Source organism: Accipiter gentilis, chromosome 9 (assembly GCF_929443795.1).
Source record: "Accipiter gentilis chromosome 9, bAccGen1.1, whole genome shotgun sequence".
In the NCBI taxonomy this organism is placed as follows: domain Eukaryota; kingdom Metazoa; phylum Chordata; class Aves; order Accipitriformes; family Accipitridae; genus Astur; species Astur gentilis.
In genome coordinates, this window is record NC_064888.1 from 38,667,088 (window position 1) to 38,688,991 (window position 21,904).

The 21,904-nt window shown below is 44.0% G+C and overlaps 1 protein-coding gene across 5 annotated transcripts in view; it reads right to left on the bottom strand.

Moving 5' to 3' along the window:
- The window catches only part of FGFR2 (fibroblast growth factor receptor 2), an 84,670-nt gene extending 63,854 nt beyond the window's left edge, over positions 1–20,816 (bottom strand). Inside the window, exons 1-3 of one of the 5 annotated variants that reach the window (XM_049809986.1) lie at positions 20,594–20,816; positions 15,987–16,240; positions 427–693 (exon numbers count right to left, since the gene is read on the bottom strand). In XM_049809986.1, coding sequence (XP_049665943.1) covers positions 427–693; positions 15,987–16,161 — 442 coding nt within the window. In that variant the 5' untranslated portion in view covers positions 16,162–16,240; positions 20,594–20,816. Of the gene's footprint in view, positions 1–426; positions 694–15,986; positions 16,244–18,497; positions 18,623–20,593 lie in introns of those variants that run through there. The other 4 variants (XM_049809985.1, XM_049809984.1, XM_049809987.1 and 1 more) reach the window with 4 other exon arrangements.
- Positions 20,817–21,904: the final 1,088 nt, after the last annotated feature.

The window sequence follows — 21,904 nt, forward strand, 5'->3', positions numbered from 1 at the left end:
ACAACTTTTATTTTTCTTAAAGACATTCAGTTGAGCATAACTGAGTGTCTCCAGAACGATTTATCTCTAAACTTAAAGGATGTAGGACACCCCTCTTCCTCTCCTAATGCAGGGGGGGAAAACTTGTATTCGTTCTATGGCTTTATCATCATCACAGTGACTCTGTGTAATTCAATCCTGTCATAGTGGCATAAAACAGAGAGTTATTCAGCAGCTGTTAATCACTACAGATCCCATGAAGTAAAAGGAGTATATACAAACCGAGTCCATTTCAGGGTCAGGACAAAGAGGAAAATACCTGAAATAACTACAGAACTCAGCTCAACTCACTGTGCCCAAGTGGACTGTTTCATGTTATATCACAATATGCCTTTATATCACATTTTACAGCTTCTACATGCAAAAACCTGTGTTTAACTCACTCACCTGTAACATTTACAATGAAGTACAGAGTATCACTGTCTAGGGTCCTAACAGCAGTGCAAGCATAGAGGCCCGAATCTCTGGGTGTAGCATCCTTAATTTGTAAGTACTCCCCAATAATCACTGTCCTATTGTCGGGCCCCAAAGGGACCCCATCCTTAGTCCAACTGATCATGACGGCGTCTTTCAATTGACAGCGCAACTCAAGCGGTTCTCCTGGAAGTGCTGAATATACATCTGGCTGAGAGATTTGGTATTTGGTTGGTGGCTCTGCGAAGGTGGAAGGAAAGGAGGAAAAAGAAGAAAGAGAAGGGAAAGGAGAGAATTTCCAACAAAAGTCAGTGAAGGCCCTTTTCATCCACAGAAATCAAGTTATGTTCAATAAAAAAAGTTTCATCCAGATTAGCCCAGCAATCTGTCTCATAAAACTGAACCACATGCAGGTATGGAACAGGCTTTATTTTCAAGTTAACCACAAACAAAGCTCATTCCCCATCGATCGGAGTCTTAGCACATGTCTTCTCCCGAGTGCCACACAAAGGTACAACCCTTCATCGCTGGTCCCAGCGAGCCGACTCTGGGGAGATGAGTGCTGCTGAACCCGAGGGCTTCAAAGAATATCGAGGAGGCAGGAGGAGTTTAAAAAACAAATTCAGCTTTATATCTTAGCATTTGGGTCTACGATTCAAATGAATATTTATCTTTCCCCATCTGATTTTATAAGTTGCTTTTTTACAAAAAAAAAAAAACAAAACAACTGAAAAGAGCTGTATCAGAAGAAAAGGATGGCCAAAAAAAACCTTCATTAGCTAAGCTAATAAACGTGAGTTCCTTTACACAGCGTATATGATGTCCTTTATTTTTCTCCCTGCACCCTTCCCAAAGTCTCTACATTTGCCTTCTACACTGCCAACTCCGCTCCCAGTGACAGTAACTTTTTCCTTTAATGTTTTTTGCCTCGTTTCTTATTTCACAGCCTCTCCTGAGCAGAATACAGCAGAACCCCAGGAACACAAGCGAAGCTTTCAACGTCACAGTGTACACAGAAGTTCAAAACAAAATAGCTCTTCCATGGGTTCCCTTTTGTAACCAAATAACAAGAAGAATGTCAAACCACAGTCTTTTTCCAAAAAAGCATCCTTGGAAAACTACATCTGCCTATCGTTATTAGAGCTTCATCACCCCCTTCGGAGGCTGGCTCTCAGCAGGGGGAAGGGAACCGCAGCCCCTGGCACTCAGGACCGTCTCCCCCAGGGCAGCGGGACAGCTCAGCACACCTATGACACACTCCAGCCATGCCAGATATAGGGACTGCTTCCTTAACTGGTTTCTCCCTACAACCACAATATCCCTCTCCCACGAATCTCTTGGGCTCCCCAAGGCCGGCACGAAGAGTAAATAAAGGAAAGGAGCAAACAGAAGATGCCTTCATGCTCACGAGGAGGGTCACATTGCGCAGACAGTTGCTCCCCGGCGCGCAGCCCGGCACACATCCTTCCCCGCACCAACCGTGCACCACCGCGTATGCACATAAACAAACCGCACACCTCTTTCTGTTTGTTTGGGAGACTGAGGGAATATCAAAATAGGTCTCCTCAGTGTCCACTCTCACTTCTAAGAGTGACGAAACCCTGAAACCCGCGTTCCTCATCCTTGGGGCACGGCGTTGTCATTTCTTGTATGACGCTTTCAACAGAGAAGTCTGAAACAAGCATCACATTGGAGCTAGCCTGTGGACAGGAGTTTGGAAATGCTGAAGCTCTGTCAGTAGTTTAGTTTTAGGTGGTCCCGTGAGGAGCAGGGAGTTGGACTCGATGATCCCTACGGCTCCCTTCCAACTCGACATAGTCTATGATTCTATGAGCACCAGGAGTGGCCACCACAGTGGGACACTCACACATTTAAATATTGGGTTATACCGATGCACTTGAAAATAGCGTGCCCAATTTCTCCTCCCACTCATCCTGGAATCATGTCATTTGTGGGAGTTTGCCCAAAGGAAAGGGAGAACAGACCCAGGGATGTGGTCCTTGCAAAACAAGCAAAGCTTCTCCTGGCTTTTTCCCTAGGGCAAACATGTTTTTTCAAACAACAGATTTGACATATGCGTCACACCAAGATGATGGCCAGAAAAAGTACATAAAACCATTTAAACAAGACCAGTACGGAGACTGTAAAGATTCTTGGATTTAGATTTTATAACAAGGCATGCAAAGTTCCATCTCAAAGTCTAGGGCAAGCTACAATACAGCTTTATACTCCTTATAAACTAATTCAGTCTTGCTGATACAGTCACGAATCCAGAGATCTGCAATGCAGGTGTTTCACTGAGTACTACACTATGCTGTTAGAAATCTAATTTCCAGAAGGAGCATGGGCTGCTTTCTACATGTATTTTGCAACATTAATGAGTATATTTGAGTCTGTTTGAGATTTTTTTAAATTCAGATTCCACTGTCAAATTTAAAAAAAAAAAAAAAAAAAAAAGGGCAGCTGAAGCCAGCTAGCTAATTTACTTTGAAGTTTTAAGACTTCTTTGTAATGCTCTACCTGCAAAGAAAATTTCTTTTACAGAGTTTACACTGTGCCAACAATGTAGTGGAGTCTAAAAATGCCTTTGTTTAAACTTTTTAAAAGCTGCCATGGGTGAAAATAACTCAACCCTCCTTTAAGTGCATTAGAGGCTTTTGCTGAAGAGCCCCAGGACACACGCAGGATGGTCACACAGGTTGCAGCGTCCTCCTAGGCAGATTGGTTGTTCACATACAATTACAAGGAAAATAATTTTCTACCTCCCATCCTTGATTTCATCTCTTTTTGAACTACTACCCCCAAATTTACACTCAGTCTCTCACACAAATCCAAATCCAAACTCAAGAGCGGTAATTTATTTCAAAATTTAAAAAGAAAATTCCTTTTACAAGGAAAATTACTAGTATACTGAAGAAAAACAAGTTTTAAATAGGTATTAGCATTTGGTAAATATTATCCTCCTCCGTTTCTTTCTCTCTAGAGTATCAGGGAAGATACAGCACAAAGCGTTGTCATGAAATAATGAAGTCATGTTTGGAAATAGTGAGTTATTTCAGGTAAGCCTTTGTGTTGCCAAACTAGAATGTAGCAGCACTTAAGACTGTCACTTTTTATAATGTTTGCCTATAAACTTTTTCCAGTGTGGGTTTGAAATGGTGCCCAAAAGCAAACAGAGAACAGGTGGGATTCTGAGGCAGGAGTCCGCCCAACAGCTTCACTGCAAAAATCAACCAGTTCAAACTGTTAAAAAATTCCCACCAGCACATAAACAACCTAAGCTGCAGAGTTAACTCTCTCTCCAGGACACTGCACAAGGATTTTTACACCGCTCTGAAATATAGGGACAAATTCTGAACTCATGTGCTCAAATCAATGGCTCCCCTGAGGCTGACATCAGGATTATTTCCCCACTTCCACGTCTTCTGAGCATACCAGAGAAATAATGCTGCAAGATGACTTGGCCCTCACTTGCACCCATCCTCCGGTGTTTTCAGCAGCACCCTCCTGAATTTTCCCTTAGTGAAAAGAGCTAGATGGGAGAAGGAGGAGACAGCCCTGCAGAGCCTGCACCACCAAGCAAAACTCGATGATCTGGTATCACTCCACGCTCCCCCAGCTCTCTCCAAAGCTCTGCCTTGAATCTGTGTCCTTCACCCATCGCCATAAGCCCGTAAATCAGCCCGCTGCTGGGCGAGCTCTGCACAGAAGGAGGCACGGGATTCCTTTCTAAGCAAGTTCTCCTGCAAATCCTATAATTGTGGCATTAGTACCTACTGCAAGGGTGCATTACCTGATGTGAATAACACCTGCCTATCAGCCCTTAAAAAACAAGCAACAAAGGCACGTGCAAAATTTCTGGTGGTGTTCTTAAACACTGGGGGAGATGGGAGGGAACGTTGCTTCTGCTATTGTCTGCTCTCAGCTACATCCTTATTGGTAATAGTGGTGTGCACACAATGTATTTAAACTTTATAGGTGGAGCTATTGAACAATACCGCCGTGAAAAACCAAGCTGCTGTTAAATAAACAAATGTGAACTTTTTCTTTGCCTGCTCATACAGTCTCGCAGCACGGCTTATGCCACCCAGCCATCAAATGGGAGTAAATAATGTTTGTATAAAAACCATGACCACAATAGAGGACTGGGGACATTTTGAATGTGCTATTTCAGATTATTATGAGAGACGCAATTATATTCCAAATCATGCTCCTATTCAAGATTCAGTCACTGAAACAAGAGATTTATACTTCCTTAGGTTTTAAATTATTATTATTATTTGCTTCCATTTATTAAAATGTTAACAAAGAGCTGCTTATCTTAAGGCTCAAGGCATTTAGTTACTTAGTTACAGAGCCAAATAATTAAACAATCAGCTAATAGCTAACCCCAGCAAAGATTCTCACACAACTCTCCGTAACACAAAAGCCTCAGACCCCATCAAGCCACTTGCGCTTCAAAAGGCTTTAGTAAATAACTAAACGCTCACCATAGCGTGCCCAGAAGGGTCAACAGACCTGACCTGTCAAGAATCCAAGAGGTTCATTGCAAAACTGAATGTCCCCACAGGGAAGCCCGAGCTGCCAACCACTACCACTCCTCCTGCTTCTCCTACCCCTTCTCCTGTTTATCCCGTCATTGAGGAAGATCCAGCAAGACCGCACTGGATGAGCAACGTGGAATGGGGCTGTCGAACTCTGCCTGAAGCAGAATGGCCATGGGACCCCGTGACTTTGGGAGTCAAAGCCAAGCCTTTACGCTCTTCTCCAGGAGACAGCATCTGCCAGGTCAGGATGCCCAGGTATCATCAGCCAGGTCTGCAAGCTTCCCTCCCACCTCCCAGGTAAAAGCCGATGGGCTTCTCCCTCAATTTAAGTTGGCAGGCTGATACAAAGAGTAGCTGCATGTCCTCTGATGACGATGGACGAAAAACTCAGCCTACAAAAGAAACGGCCACTGGCTTAAAAACGTAAAGAGTCATTCCTGGCCGCGGCGACTATCGCCCGTTAACCAACAGCAAACCAAAGCCACGAAAACTAAGCACGTCCCCTTATACAAAGGAGGACAAAATAGTGTTTCCAATTCATCCATCTGCTTCTCCAAAGTCACTGGATTCCTGCTGTCTTATTTGTACTGTGTTTCCGCCAGCCAGCTGCCAGCTATGCCAGGCATATTCAGGAAGTCTCTCTCTTCTGATAAAATACTTTCCTTTCCAAATTACTACAGTTCCTTCCATAATTTTAACACACTAATAAGAAATAAATAAATAAATAAGAATCCCTTGTCAATGAACAACATTCTGAAGAGCAGGAATCATTTCCCCCCTCTCTAATGTATAAAAACATTAACTGTTCAAATCTCGCCAAAAAGATCTAAGCCTTGCAGAAAAACTTCATCAAACACAAAGCATCAAAGAGATATCCTTGATAGTTACAAACGTAAATATGTGGCAGATTGTAAGTCTGCATTTGTTCCTTTAAAACAAGATCCCAGGCTGCTCTATTTGAAAGCAGAGACTTCCACAAAATGTTAAGTGCCAGACTCTCTAAAATAAATTGAGATATTTTTTCCTGGCATCTTCTTTAACCCTGTTATCCTTATTCTACAAGGACCTAGTCATCCAATGGGTACAAGAGATGAAACCAGACCAAAAAAAAATTGTCTGAAGAACAGGAAGAATCCTTTTGCCCTGGAAGTGAACACTTGGAAAAAGTAAGAGTTGCCACATAGTACATGCCTGGTACTTTGGCAAGTGTAGAGCTTCCAGCCACACCGACCTGCTGAAGCATGGACCTCCAGCATCATGTCAACTCCTACTGAGTGCTACATATATTAAAATCATAAAAAAAAAAAAGTGAATCTCCTCCAATTGAAATAATACTTGCCAATGTCATCACGGGTAAGGGAAAATATTACACTGCACTAACTTGTTTTCCTAAGCTTTGAAGACTTAGAAAAATAAATAATTCTCATGAGCAGCAAAGAGTTTCACCACTTGCAGGACCCCCTGGCCAAGAAAAAAGCTCTGCACACACACCTAAAAGTTATCTCCACGTGATTACATCTACCTGCCTTGTGTAATGCTCTTTGGCAGATGAGCAATTATGGAACTGCAACTCCTCGAGGTAACCACCCCGGAGCAGCATTTAGCCCTGGCTACAGACACAAGGGCCTCATCACACCCAGCAGAAGAGAGCAGTGGGGGCAAGCCTCACGAGGTCCCCTGCTAAGTTGGTGTGTTGGCTGATACGGGGTGAGGCACATGAACTACTTCAGCATGGCTTTGATGGCTGCAAAGCAGTTGGGTTGATGTGTCTCGTGGACGTTGTCTCCCGTGGTTAAAGGAGGACGACTCCTTCTCAAAAGAAAAAAAAAATTGTACTTGTCTAGGCTTCATGCAGAGATTGAAAATTCCTACAACTTGTAGCCTGCTTGCTCCTACCTGTCTTTATAGTTGTGATCGTTGAGTTATGGCTGCACAACCACGCAACGTGCATCAAAAAATGCCAAGTATCACATGCTCATGGGCTTGGCTGTGTGCTTTATGCTTTTGGAAGCCAAGCCAGGGAAGACTCAGAGCATGCCAAGTTCAAAGTAAACAGCAGAGAGACCAGCAAGGCCACCTCCTGCTGCTGGGAACTGCCCTGCAATTTCTTCCTGTTTGTCTCCGTTCTTCATGGTCTGCTCCTTACAGGATGAAGACTTCTTTATACAAGTGACCATAGGATTTATCTCCAGATATGGGAAAGAGCAAGAAACAGCAAAGCATGGTATGTCTTCTGCACAAAGACTTGGTAACCAGGGAGGGAGAAAACACCCCCAACCTTGAGCAGCAACACCAAAACCCCTAAAATTACTGTGCAGCCTTTTATAATTTCATCACTATGATGAGAAACTACAGGCCATCTTCAGAATTTGAACCTTTGGTTCCAAGCACCAAATCTTGATGATTTATTTCTGTTCAAGCCATAAGTTCCATCAGCTGCCTAAAGTAATAGAGCGATAGTCTCTGTGCTAAGCATACTGGGGAGTACAATATAAACCTAACACACATGTAACACAATCTCAAAAATAATTAACTACCCTTCAAACTCATTACAGAAGAGTCTTCTTATGTAATCTATTATAAAACACAAAGGGGAAATGTATCAATCACCTTTTGCCAGAACCTCAAATGAAAAGCTGAAAAAAAAGAAATTAACCTTCTCTCTCTAAAAAGCAGAATCCAAGACTAGGATCATTTTCTCATTGCTTCTACTTTCAGCAACAGCAGAACATCAAATCTTCCTGACTGTATTCTGCACGTAACCAAGTGACAGAGCAATTTAACCAACTCCAATTGTCCAACTTAGCATTAAAGTCTGCTTGGGAAAGCCTCCATACAAGATATGCAGCCTTGGGAAAAGGTATGAGCATGTATATTTAGTTGCAAAGGCTTTTTCTCAGTTTTAGTATTTTCTTGCATCTATTCCAATCTATAGCTTTTCTCAGGTTCTTTATTTGCATTTCAGGAGCAATATAAAAACATAACAGAACACGGCATAAATCCAAACATAAAAACACAATCTTTTTCTTCCAGGTTTGCCGAAGGCCATGCTCGGGACTATTGCTACTCAACATTCAAAAGAAATAAATTACAACTGTGAGGTTAAAAATTGCACAATTTCATGTTCTAGTGTTAGTTCTGGATGCAGAGAACATCTATTCAGATTCCCTATAAACAAGTCAGCAGTTGTTTCTTTTGTACACTGTCCCATTTTTACTTGACTATACAAATCCTCTTAATTTTAGCAGCTCGTCTGGAAGTCTCATCTTGCCTGTTGCCCTGAAATTCATCTTCCCCCACTTCCTAAAGTGGGATTTGAAAAAAGTCACTGGAAACAATATCCCCAAAACATCCCCTCAGCACTTTTGAAAGTCCTATCCACAACGTACATAAACCATAGGATATTCTCCAAGTACTTCAAAGCTTCAAGGCATACCAGGCTCCCTTTTAACTGAGAGCAACGTTTAGTCAAAAGATACCAGAGCTAATTTAATTCCAGCTCCACACAGAGAGCAGTCACCAGTGGTTCCTGGGACAAGGAAGAAGTAGCAGAACAAGCCCTGAAGTTAAAAGCTAGGCTGGCTATCAGCACTTCCAGGTGGCCCACAACCATTTACATGACAAGGGTTATTTTTAACTTGCAGACACCTCCGTCACGCCTTACTGTAGCAGTGGCTCCTGGGCACTTTGCCATACTAATGGAAGATGGTTCAAACGCTTCTGAATTGTTGGGAGAAGGGCTATTACCCAGTAGTGGTGTGCTGCCGATTTATTACGGAGCTTCCATGTCAATCCTGCATGTCTGAAATACCTGTGCTCCCCTGGCAAGTAAACAGTATCAGATAAATCTGGGTACTTTGACAATGTAATATCTAAACAGGATTCTTTTTCGTGATTAAACTGTGTTTAATAGAACCAAGCTCAAGAGCCGCTCAAATTTTAAATTGGGGGTTTAAAATGATTTTTAAGAACTGTTGGGTGGCATTCAGAATTGTAAGTCGTATTACTTTCCTTGAAACAAATTAAACATTGCAACACGGTGACACCGAGCAGGGCACTTTACAAACTTGCAAAGCAAGTCTCACAAAAGCGCACTTTCCCTTGCTGCCCAGCAGCCGGTCTTGCCAGCTCACCTGTAGCCCTGCACACCCATATAGGCCATCCTAAAGAATAAATATCATGAACCTTACATAGTTTTTCTACACCCCAGCTCTTTATTACATGCAAAAATAAGTCACAGCATGGCACTCTGATCGAGTTCTGTTCCATCCAACCGCAATTAAACCTCCTGCAGGCTTGTCCTGCTCAGTGTGGACTGCTAAGGCATGGCCAGCCACAGCATCCAACTCCAAACCCCACTCAGAAAACAGCCACAAGCCCCCTGGGAGAAAGCCTGAGGTGATAACTACCATGTCACAAAACTCCTTTCAAAATAGCAGGTCATGAAAAGCTAGGAGAAAAATCAAAATCAAAATACAGCCAAAATACGATTTTCTCCTCCCCAACCAGCTTCTCATCCTTCTTTTTCTCCCTTCCAGTGTCCCAGCACACTGCCCTTCCCAGTAAACCCTCACAAATGCAAGCCGTTTCCTTGGTACAGAGGAATTTTCGCCTCCTCAGTTCTTGTGGCTTTGCTACGGTAAGGCGCTTGGCGCTTCGCGAGGCTGCTCGACATCGGTTAATGTCCCAAACTGATGAGCCAGTTCTTTTGCGGGGGAGGAAAAGCAATAATTACACACAACTTGCAACGGCATGTGAGGAAGGGAATGAAAGTAGGTCAGATCTCACAACTCCTCAGCTTCACTGAGGTTCACCAAATGCTTTCACTTGCAGTCATTTTAAAAATACAATTAAAATAATAATAGCATGGCAAGTGAAGGAAGCGGCACGGTAGAACTGAGCTAGCACTTAGCTTGCCTTTCTGTCCCTCTCTTCGATACAGATAATGTCATTTGTGTGGTGACAAGCAGCAAAAGGAACTGAACCAGCAGAAAGCGAAGCCCATGAGACACATTTCTATACCAGGTGCTGACTACTCGGATACTCAGAAGTAGGTCCAGGTATAACAAACTCTTTTAAAAAAAAAAAAAAAAAGGGTTCTTTTTCTAAGAAATAAACCAACAGTGATAATTAAGAGATGGGAAAGGATAACCTGGAGCTGTACATAATTGGTAGATGCATTATAAGCTGGTTTTAAAAGTTTAAAAAAAAAATCCACATAAATATTTACCCATCTTACAGAGTGTCTCATTTTGCAACTGTCCTCGTTGAGAGGCACAGTCCCCAAGCAGTAAATGCCGACACAGTTTCGCTGACGCTCTCAACTCTGATTGAAACCCAAAGGGCCAAACTTCCAGAACAGCTCGGCGCTCCCAGTGCACGTTTCGTAATTATAACAGGAGCCGTTGGCTGCTGCGCTCTTGCAAATCTGGTCTTTATTTAAGATTTGCCTGTATTCAAAGTTGTATCCAACTTCTCTTTCAATCAGTTTAAAAGCCAGTTTAGTCCCCAGTGCAAGACAGCAGCTCTGATTTTGGGGGCGTGCTGGGCCAAATCCCCCCAAAAAAACACTACAGACACACAGCGCAATGTGCTGAACTTAAATTCAAAGGTCTGAATTTCAAATCGGTTCTCCAATTGCTGTAAGGATAATTTTACCCTGGCAGGCTCCATGCCAAGCCAAGTATTGTCCAGTTTCCTACAGCCACCACAAACACAAATCGGTGCGTCCTGACCAACTCTGCAGAAGATGCTCCCACCTGACCAGCTGCGATGGAGGAGCACAGCACGTCCAACCTGGGACCGAGCAATCAAACTCTCCATCACACCAATGCAAAACTGCAGACTCTTCATCAATTCAGACAGGTTTGGGGTTCCTGGTGTTTTTTCAGCATGAATTTTGCACGTGTTGAACTACACTGAAATAAATTTTCTCTTCTAATTAAACCAGGTGCACTATTACAAATAGACAAGACGTAACTTGCCTAAGTGGGTGATGGTTCTTTTAAAAACACAGATTTATATTGCTAAGGAGTGTAGCTTCGAAGAAAGTCTCCACTTTCACTCTAAAGCTTCAACCTCGAGGACTCGCAAATGTTTAACACTTAAAAATCTGACCCTTCTAGTAAGGAATTTTTTTTTCCTATTAATGATAGAAAAAGGGACAGTTAAGTATTTTTCTTGCACTCCCATCTGTTCCTAAACTAAATATTCATTCTAAGAAAATACTAATCTTTGGATGTATTTGTATAAAGGCAAGTGATCATGTCTACTGAAGCTAGGAAGCTGGATATAGAAATATGCTCATTAAGCACTATGCTATGGTTATTATTAAAACACCACAATAGTCCATCGTCTCATGCGTACACAACCTTGCATAACTGGAGATGTCAGCATTTTCATTGTAAATTCTGCTTTCAAAGGTCTCTAACTTGCCTGTAAAAAAGTTACTATAGGCTGAAATTTGTTGTGAGTTCTCTGCCAAGGAAGAGCTATTTTAAAATTAGAAAATTATGCATCCGTTGGAGTCAGTTGCTGGTTTGGTGTTTTATCTATACAAGTGGTTTCTAAAAAAATAAATAAATAAAATAAACCCCACAACTCAGCATCTTTGAAAATCTTCTGGCTCCAAAAAAAAAAAAAAAAAAACACTAAAGGAATCAAATTCCTAAAAGTTAATATTTCTTTCCCCCCTTCAAAAAGCTGCAATTGTATGGCAGATAAGCCAGAAACGTGCAATTATTTGTGCTACTTTGCAAAATAGTTGCCACGCTGACACATTACTAACTTCCAGTGTCTCATCAACACCGACTATAAATAACAACCCTACCCATGCCCAATTAGTTTGCAGCTCAAGACCATGCCCCAGCTAAAGGACTGGGGATTTTAAATGCAGAATGGACACATTAAGACTGATTTAATCTGGCTGCTTGTACAATTCCCCAGAATCTCAGCTAGCAATTCCTGTACTGGGCCAAATAACTTACTGAACCGGATCCCCGAAAGGGCATCCAACCCTCACCCAAAGCTGTGGGGATGTCACATTCCTCTATAATGGGCTGTGATAATTGCCCTTCCTTAAAAAAAAAAAAAAAAAAAACAAAAAAAAACAAACCCTCCGATTTAACTAACCAGTTTGAACTGTTAATCATAACTTGCAGATATCAAAGCCACTGTTCTTGTAAAAAAAAAAAAAAAAGGTAACAAGGGAACCCTGGGTAAACTTTTTGCTTTATTTTCCCTACCAAATTGGAAGCAGCATCCTGGTGGGTCTCCACTGCCTCTGCCCCGGGGAAGATGATCACCTCGCAGCAGGATGGCAGCGGCACGGACCTTAACCTTTAAGCACTGCCAACACTTTTACAAAAATGAAGGTACGTTGCTCATATTATGCAATGTTTTTACAACAAAAGGAAGGTATTGCTCTGGGTACTGCACTGAATGTGTTTCTATTTGTGTGCTGTTGAGTGCCAGCAAATAGCTGTGACCAAGTTAAAACCCAAGGGACAACTGGTTAGTCACTTCAGAGCCCACCATAAGTCCACGTCACCCATTAAAGAAGGTCCCTGTCCATCGCTGCCACTCCTAGGAACCTCCCAAACACACCTTTAAGGCCATTTTGAACTACCGCATTTTTCACAGGACACAGAACTAGGCTGTCCCTCGTGGAAAGCTTAAATTAGTCCTTTGAAACTTGACCTAAATTAAAGGAACTGAAACACATTGTTACTGCACCAGGCGAGGGCTCGGCGTGGGTGCTCGAAGGACGGCGTCAAGGCATCGCACGTGGGGGAAGAGACTAAATTAGCTACCCGGCAGAACGATAACACACAGCTTGGGCAAGGGAAGGTCAAGGGAGAGCTTGCTATTTATCAAATATACGTCTAAACTAATTATTCAGTTCACAAAGTAACCCTTCAACCTATGTGTGCGGTCAGAAAGCCCTTTTGAAACGTTGGCTATCATCAAAGGCCTTCATAGCCTGGGTACACAGAAAGAGAATGGCTCCTTTGTACACGCTGGGGTAGACTTACTTCTAAATATTTAAAAGCAGAAACTCTTTATACTCCCGAGGACAAAAAACATATACGTAAACACTTGATGCAAGATACAACTCGAGAGCTGACAGTCCCCAAACTAACGCACACAGCTCCTGTTTCTGCTCACGCTGCTCAAGGATGAAAACCACCACTGCCAATGACAACCACGCTTAGCGAGCGCCCGCAGTATCAATACTGATGTTATAAGTTACCACGGCTCGAGATACCACCTTCGGCATTAATAATTTCATATGTACCATAGCGATATCTCACGGTCGGAGATGAGATCTAGAGCTCGACAAGTCCAGCTTTTTATAAAAGCCCCGGAGAGAAGCGTGCTACCAAAGAGATGGGATTGACTGCGGATAACCACAAGTAACGGACCTTGATGCATGACAATCTCGTGCACGTATCCCGCGCGTACCCACGCAGTCGACTGCCCTATTAGATTAATGCCACTTGTACTAAAGTACATACTTAACCAGATACTCTGAAGAAAACAGTTGCAAATGTCTCTAAAGTTATGTTTAGCTAAGAGACAGGAGTATATTCTCCATCACAATCAAAGGAACAAAAAGCCACAATCTCAATTCCTGTTAATGTTGCATACAGCTTTTTGAATATTCTGAGTCACTAAGACAATAAATAGTAACAACAAAAGCACCTAACATCAAAAAAAAAAAAAAAAAAAAAGACAAAATTCAGGGTATGTCCATGAAGGAAGACTAAAAAAGAGATCAACATGTGTCACCAAAGGTCATGGCCCTGTTGACCTTCTCAGCTGGTATGAAATGTCATAGCTCTAATGACTGCACAGTCAGCAGCCCTACCGAAAATTAACATTATTAGAGGACCTGACCCCCCAAATTAGCTGGGGCCAAAATGTTTGGCATTTACTAAATTAAAAAAAAGAAGTCTGCTTTGTCTTTGAAGAGATTTTTTGAAGGGTTTTTTGTTTTATTTTCAGCTTGGAGAGCTTGTGGGTGGCAGTGATGGAACCCAGAAAAGGTGATTGTGTAAAAACTTAGTTGTTTTTTTTTTAAAGGGGTTTAACGAAGTACATAAAGGAGGTTTTATTTCCTAAATCTCAGATATAAATCCCACACAATTCCCTGTATTCTGCAGCATAAAAGCTCTTATTATACCATTAACTTAGAAGCTTTTTTTTTTCCTCCTTGTTTCTGGTAATGATTCGGGTTCTCACGTCTAAAATTGTTTCATGTCAGTAACATTCCTGCCCAGGGAAGAAGTTTTAAATCCTTTTTAACAATTTACTCTTTGATAAAACCCAGATTCCACACCCTGGATACTCACTGTGGAAGAAACATATTTTTAAACTGTGCTTTTTAAAATAATAAAAGCTATTCTTTCCCTGAAAAGCTGAAAAATTATCAGGCATCATTCAAAAAATATTACTCTTCTCCCTGTAAAATACCCCACCAATCATGCAATCACATTTTTCTGGTTTAACCCTAAAACTAGGGGACCTCACTACAAACAGCTAATCTGGAAACAGAATTATTCATGATTTTGTCATTCCTCTGAAAAGCCAAAAAGGCACCAGATGTGCAATTAACAAATCATACAGTAAGTGGTGATGAGAGTTAGGCTTTTTTTTAATTCTCAAGTTACCTTCAAGAGAAAAAAAAAACAACAAAAATCTTTGCTATCAACAATCTCTATGGCTGACAGATGACAATATTGCTAAACTTTGTTAATTTTTTTCAGGAATGCTTGCTAGGGAGGAGGGCTCATCGTCTCTAAATAGTTCATCCCCTGCCATCAATAAAAATGTACTTGGAACAGATTCTAAAAATGTGGTGTTAGCTGGTGACGTCTATTTTTAGAGGCAGTGGATAGAAACAAATAAGTTTTGCATGAAAATGTATTAAATAAAAACAAAGCTGTATCCGTGGACATGAGTAGCAGAACGTGTGAAGGCCAAATCCTCTCCAACACGCTTGCCAGATCAGAAATGCTCTGTGGACTATTATATCAGTTTGACAGTTGAGTCATTAGAAACGTAATCAATCCTCCACAGGACAGATAAAACCTTATGAAGGAAGCCTCGCGTTCCCCCTAAGGTGCTCAGAGAGCAGGAAAGATCCTATACAATACAGTAAAATCATTCTTGAAGACAACCAGCTCACGACAATAAAAAAGCAAACCCTCCTTAGCTCTTTAGAGAAGAAAACCACTTTGCAAAAGCTTGAGGAACAGATATACCTGGAAGAACACACCAACAGGTGCAGGGTCAAAATAGGAGATTTTATCAAAACACTTCTTCCAATGTAAAGGTCTCAAACAGCCTTTGCTTTCACAGGCAGTAATAAACTGCACTCCTTGCTATTCAGATCTCAACATTTACGCATCCAGAACTTGCAATCCAAACACTGTACCGATTGCTCTTGGATATTAACAGCAAGAGGGAAATTTATTCTAAGTACAAACACCAATAAAGCTGCAAGACCATTTTTGCAGAGCACCTGGCAAAATTAAACATTCAGGCCACACAATGGAAAACTATTGGGATTTATTTTCCTCTGCACTTCTCAGGTTAAGACAATCACAAAGACATGCAGCTATACAGCCATTTCACTCCCTGAGATAGCGACACGTAACGACACATATGCAAGTGCAACAGGCTGGTTGCCTTAAAAGACCCATTCCTGAAAACTTTCAGCCTTACACTTTGATTATACAACATGATGACGTTCCCAAGTGAAATCACCGACACCACTCGCTTGCATAAGATTAAATAAAGGCGTGCTTGCATGAACACAGCCCATGTGCGAGCAGGAAAAGTCAAAAAACATAACTCTTGAGGGCTAATCTGTTACTTGCCTTAGGTTTACCAAAGCACACAAAGATCTTGACTTCTATTTCCAACGTTCAGGCACTTAAAATTAACTTATTTTGCGGAATTAAGGATTCTAGAGTGGTTTACCTTCAGGTTCCAGCGTGGTGTCTTCAACAACTAAATTAAACGAAGGTCGAGCCAGGGAAAGTCCAGCCATGGTGACCACCACCAGGCAGATAAGGCAACCCGAATCCCAGCTGACCATCTTTTTAGTGTAAATCCCTGGTCCATTTCCATATCTCCATGTGGACTTTAATCCCATCTGAACACCTCTAGAGAAGCATGGAGAGAAAGCAGTGCCTTCGGCCAGGGTAATACCTCCTCCCTCGGAACGACGGCTGCTGCTGTGGGGAGGAGAGAGATTTAACACTGTCAGCAAAAACATCTTAAAACACAAACCAAAAAACTTCAGAAAGCCCCAAAGAGAGCTGAGGTGAGAGGGAGGGGAGGAGGAGGATGGGAAAAATAGTTTTCCAGCTTCAAGAATATGTGAAAAGTGAGTGACTTTTCATTTTCTGTTAGCAGTTTCCATCATCACCTGAGGCGTAACCAAGTCCTCCTTGTTTTCACAAAATCACTTCTCAGCACATATTTAGAGAGCTGTTTTACTGACAGAAAAATATAGCTTTTAAAAAACGAGAAGCACACACATGTGCAGGCACATAACCTGTAATGCTACAAAATTACCACAATTACACAAATTATATTCTTGTTATTGTCTGAAGGTTTATGTAAGTTTGCCTTGTTTTTCATTCCTTTACCTAGGCAGTTCTGCAGCCAGCTGAATTTGCAAGAATTCAGTAACTTTCCACAAGAAACACAGTTGAAAAATACTCTTTAGATTTGGATCATCTGTAAAACTCCATTTCACCTCAGGACTTCCAGCTCCCCTATCCAGGTCCCTTCTTCTGACCCAGTTCAGCGTCTTTTTGAAGCCTGAGAGTCCTGTACAGGTGAAAGGTTCCAGTCTTCGTAGGGATACTGGTTAGCTACATTGCATTACAGGCAATTAAAAACTGTATAAAGTGTGGTACAGATGGCAGTTTCACTGGAGACCTCCCCAGCATCGTTTTCCACTCACATATGCTAAACCGCGTGGGCACACGTTTCTCTTCCCTCTCAACAATGCTTAGTGACACCTACTTTACAGACCAGGGGGAAAAAAAAAAGTCTATTTTATCCACAGTAAAACTAATTTAAGAGGACGGAGTTAACTGGTAATCTAGACATGGGCTGACGGACAAGAGAAGAGAAGCGGTACCGAAGTAACTGGCACTCCCTTCAGGGGACCCTGTTGCCACCACACTAAGATGCCAGGTGAGGGTCAGAAGAGCATCCTCACAGGGTGATTTAACAGCTCAACCAGAAAATTAGATCTGATTTTCCGCTTCAAAAATAAAAGATGGCAAACCTCAGTAAATGGATAAAACAAGTAACTCCAGCAGTTGTTCTAATCTGGCCAATGATTCATCTTAGATGTGATGAAACCCAACTGAAGCTTAGAGAGCACTTGTCTTGAAGGGAAAAGTAACATAAAACCTCCCTCCTGCCCTCACTCTTAAACAAACAAACAAAACAAAACAAAAAAAAAAAAAAAAAGGCAGGGAGTGTAGAGATGAAGGCAAACTTCTCAAAACTCCCTGTCATTTGGATGTGGAGTGGTACCTCAGCATACAGTACACACAAACATGGACAAATACTCTCCCTTTCTAAAGCCAACCATTGAAAAGTTTATGCAGATTTTATTAGCCTTTTGCTACCTGCTATGTACAAACCAAGTTCACAGTGCTAAGGACAGAAATGCTGTTGAGGCATCTTTTACCTTGGGTACTGTATACAGTAACGTCTGGAGCCAGTAGAAACAGATTTTTAGATGACATAAATAAGGCACTTGGGGAAAAATAATTAATACACGGTATTTCAGGTGAATCCCTGATACTTCAGGGCAAGCTTTTTTCACCTTAGCTGATACCAGCTCAAAGTTCTGTCCCTCCTTTAGAAATTTAAGCTCAGAGCGAGCATCCCAGACCACAAGCTAGCAACTACTATTAAATCTGCAGTGAAAACACCACCAGACCACTGCACAAACATTTGCAAAGAGCTTGCCGAGCACTTCTTTAAATAAGCGCAGAGCAGGTGTAGAACTGAAGAGAGCTCTGTCTCCCGAACGGGTTTGTGTCTGGTGAAGGACCGGAGCAAGCCCTCCTGGATGCTACCACCCAGGTCAACCGCCTGACTCGCTGTCTGACAGCCACAGCTCCGTAGCTCAGTGTATCCAGCTGTAAAGTGGGCAGAAATGCTAACTAACAGACTGGATGTAATGCTAATTTCATTTCCATAAATCATCCCGTAAAGCCAGATTACAGGCTATATATATAAATGCAAAATTTAATCAATCACAAACTCACAAAAAGAAAATGTACCAGAATGCTAGCATATACTCCAGCCTCTTTTTTAACAGCACCAATTCCACTTACATTTCAGCTGTTTCAGATTTGTAGGCTACGCTAAACGCCATTGAAAGCACATTTGCAGTTCCTATCCTCATCCTAAAGCCTCAAGCACAGCACAAGGCTACCTGACCACACATCTTCTCACCTGGAGAGTTTTGCCGGCTTCTGCACCTGAACATCTGCCAGCAGAAAGAAGGGACTCGTCATCCACAGGGCTGCTGCAAATTCAAAACCGTGGCTTGCAAAGGTGTAGCAAAGCCAAAATCAGAGCTCTGGACCCATCCATGGAGCGAAACCACTTTTTACCACCCCGACAGCGACCAGCATTCGAGGATCGCCCTTTCCCAAAAGCAGCAGAGTCCAAGGAAGATGAAACGAAACCAAATTCTTTTCATAGTTTTTAATCGCCACAGTCGCCGGGGGACGAGCCTCTGGAAAGACCTCCTGCGCTGGATAATTATGTACCTCTATCTCAATGTTTGGAACACAGCCCCAGCATGCTTTTTGGCCTCCACAATTCTGGCTTCCTGACTACAATACCATAATCCCTCCTGGAGTCTCAGACTCAGTGAAAGCCACACGTAGTGTTTATTTTTCCCCTTGAAAGGGAACTCTGTCTCTCTTCTCAGCCTACACTTTGGGGAGGAGTTGTCAGCCTCCAATGATTGATGGCTCTCCTTGCCACTCGCTCATCAAGTCAATTTTCACCTCGTCACATACCTGCCCAAATTTCTTTGCCAAACTGACAAGCATGGGAAAGCAGACTGGTTTGGGAGCCCAACCAAATTCCTCCAAGCCGTACTTCAGTTTAAACACACTCACACACACAAACAAGTAGTACTTGTTCAGCAGTGGCATTAATTAAATTCAATGCTCAGTGTTCTTTTTAATCTACTTCCATTGTTGTTTATAAGATGTTTATCACTCCCCAGGGAGAGTACAATTTGTAGGGTATGTTAACCAAATCAATACATTGCTCATTGTATAACTCTTCGGCATCTTTCTCTATTAGGCAGGAAAGAGCAAAATCTGAAGGAAATACGGATCTTCCCCCCACAAAAAAATCTCAAGCGCCCTAAATGCCCAGTCGCTTCATCAGAAAGATCCAGGTACCTGAAGCTTTAAAGCCAGCCAGCAGCTTTATACACATTTACACACTCAAACTTCATACGCGCCTATAAATATACGTATAGACACATACATATCTAACAAGACTCTTCATCATAGTTCAATCTCCATGCAAATCTGAGCATCACAGCTATTAAACATTAATTCTGGAGGACTAATGGGAACCGGCTGGCAGCTTCAGTACTTTTTCATTGTTTGAACTTCTTTCATTTGCTTTCCAGGACTATCCTGTTTTTCTCAAGTCTTTTGCCACTAAGAGATCAGGGGGGGGAAAGGGGAAAAAAAAAAAAAAAAAAAATCTGCATTTTAATTGACATTCCAGAGAGAGAGAGAGAAGTCCAGAGGCTGCTGATTGCTGTCTATTCAGCCCAAACAGGCTTTTCAGATGAAAATGAGTAAAGGCTAGTGGAAGATTTACAGGGATTTGGTACAAAGGAGACAATGAAGTTTTAAATGTTGATAGCGTTTCACACCAAACGCATAATGGGTCGCTGTTTGAACGGCCCGTTTTGCATTTAAATATATATTTCATTGAGGATTTCTCTTTCCCCCTTATCTCAGACGGGGCCAGTAACGGCACCGCCGGCCCCTCTTCCTCCCCCCCCCCCCCCCCCCCGGCGGGGGAGCACCCCCCGCTTCCCGGGGGGTCCCGGCCTCCTCCGAACCTGAGGCGGGGGCTTGAAGCTCCCCGGAGGCTGAGCCTTCCCTTCTCCCCCCCGCCTGCCCGTCCTGCTGTCACCGCCGGGACACCGATCCCTGCCGATATCCCGGCATCCAGCAGCCGGGAAGCGAAGTGGAGCGGGGTAGGGGGGGGGGCCCACACAACCGGACGGTGGATCCTCGGGCTTCTCCCTCCACCCCCCCCCCCGCACCGCAGAAGCGATCAAAGTGTCAGAAAAAAACCCGACCCCGCAGCCCCGCACCGCCCCGGGGGCTGCCCGAGCCCCCCCACCCCCGCACCGGCACAGCCCTCCCCGGTGCCGGCTGCCAGACCTCCCCCCCCCCCCCCCTCACCTCAGCGGGGCACACGGGAACCGGGGAAAACGCCGGGATTCGCAAAACCCCCTTCCCCGCCTTTCCAACCGCCCCCCCCTCCGCCCTCGGTGCCATTACCTGCAGCGAGAAAGCTCCGCGGGAAGGGGGGGGGGGTCCCCCACCACCCCCCTCGCCCCCTCAAGAGGCGAGGGTGCCGGAGCAGCGGTTTCGTCCCCCGGGACGGCGAAAAAAGTCCCTCCGGTCACTCGGCGGGCAGAACGGCAGCGGGGCAGCGGGGCGCATCCCCCGCGGGATGGCGGTTGGCGTGAGGCGAGGGGTAGGGAAGCCGGGTCTCGGCGTCCCGTCCCGTCCCGTCCCGTCGCCTCAGCGGCTTAGCAAGCCGGCTACCGCCTCAGAGGGGCGAGCCCGCCGTACCCGGCGCCGAGCAGCTTCTCCTCCCCCGCGCGGGGCATCGCCGAGCGGAGAGCGGCCGGTCCCCGCTCCGCTCCATCCAGCCGCCCTCCCCGAGCCGCCGCAGCTTTGTCAAACCCGACCAACCCCCCCCCCCCCCCCCCCCCCGGGTGGGTGGGTTGTGGGTTTGGTTCGCTGCTTTTTTTTTTTTTTTTTTTTTTCTTTCCCTCCCCCCCCCCCCCCCTCCCGCCTTTCTCCTTCTCCTCCCGGCGCACTCCTCCGGCTCCCTTCCTCCCTCCCCTGGTCACTCCCCCCGCTGCAACCCGAGCCGTTTCCTGGACGCCGTTCCTCGGTTCTGCCAATCGCGGCGGCCGCGGAGCGGAGCCCCTTCCCCCGCCGACCCGACCCCACCGGCCCGGGACCCTGAGTCGTTCTTCCCCCCCCCCCCCCTCCAGCCCCGAAGGGCTGCGCTCAGCCCCCCACCCCACAACGGGAACGTGGGGGGAGTCCGCTAAGAAGCGGCGTTAACGAGGGGAGCGGGGGTCGTGTACCCCAACCCGTCCCGGGGGAGCTCGGAAGACGGGGCTGGGGTTGTGGCCCGTTCCAGCTAGAGAGGATGATGGGATAACACCCACTCAAAATTGAAAAAAAAAAATAAAAATAAACCAACAAATAAAATCACCCTCAGTTTTAGGAGCCTTTCGGTGCAAAGCCTGGTTTTGACCGCCTTGTGAATTTGTCTGGCGGTGCGCCTTCAGTAACCCCACGTCTGGTGCCCGAACGGGGAAAGTTGTCAACTCGTCAGGCAAAAAAAACATCCTTTGCCTGGACACACCGATTCAAAACTGCATAATAGCGCTGCTCGAAATTCAGCGTAACTTAACCTGATCCTTGCCTAATAAAACATTTGCTTTAGATACCATTAACTGAAATACAGAGTCCACGTACTGCTTGCTTTGTAGAATCAGCTTGACACCAAAATCAATAAGTGGCGGTTGCCTCAAATTAAATCAGTGTTGATCAATTTAATGTTACTTT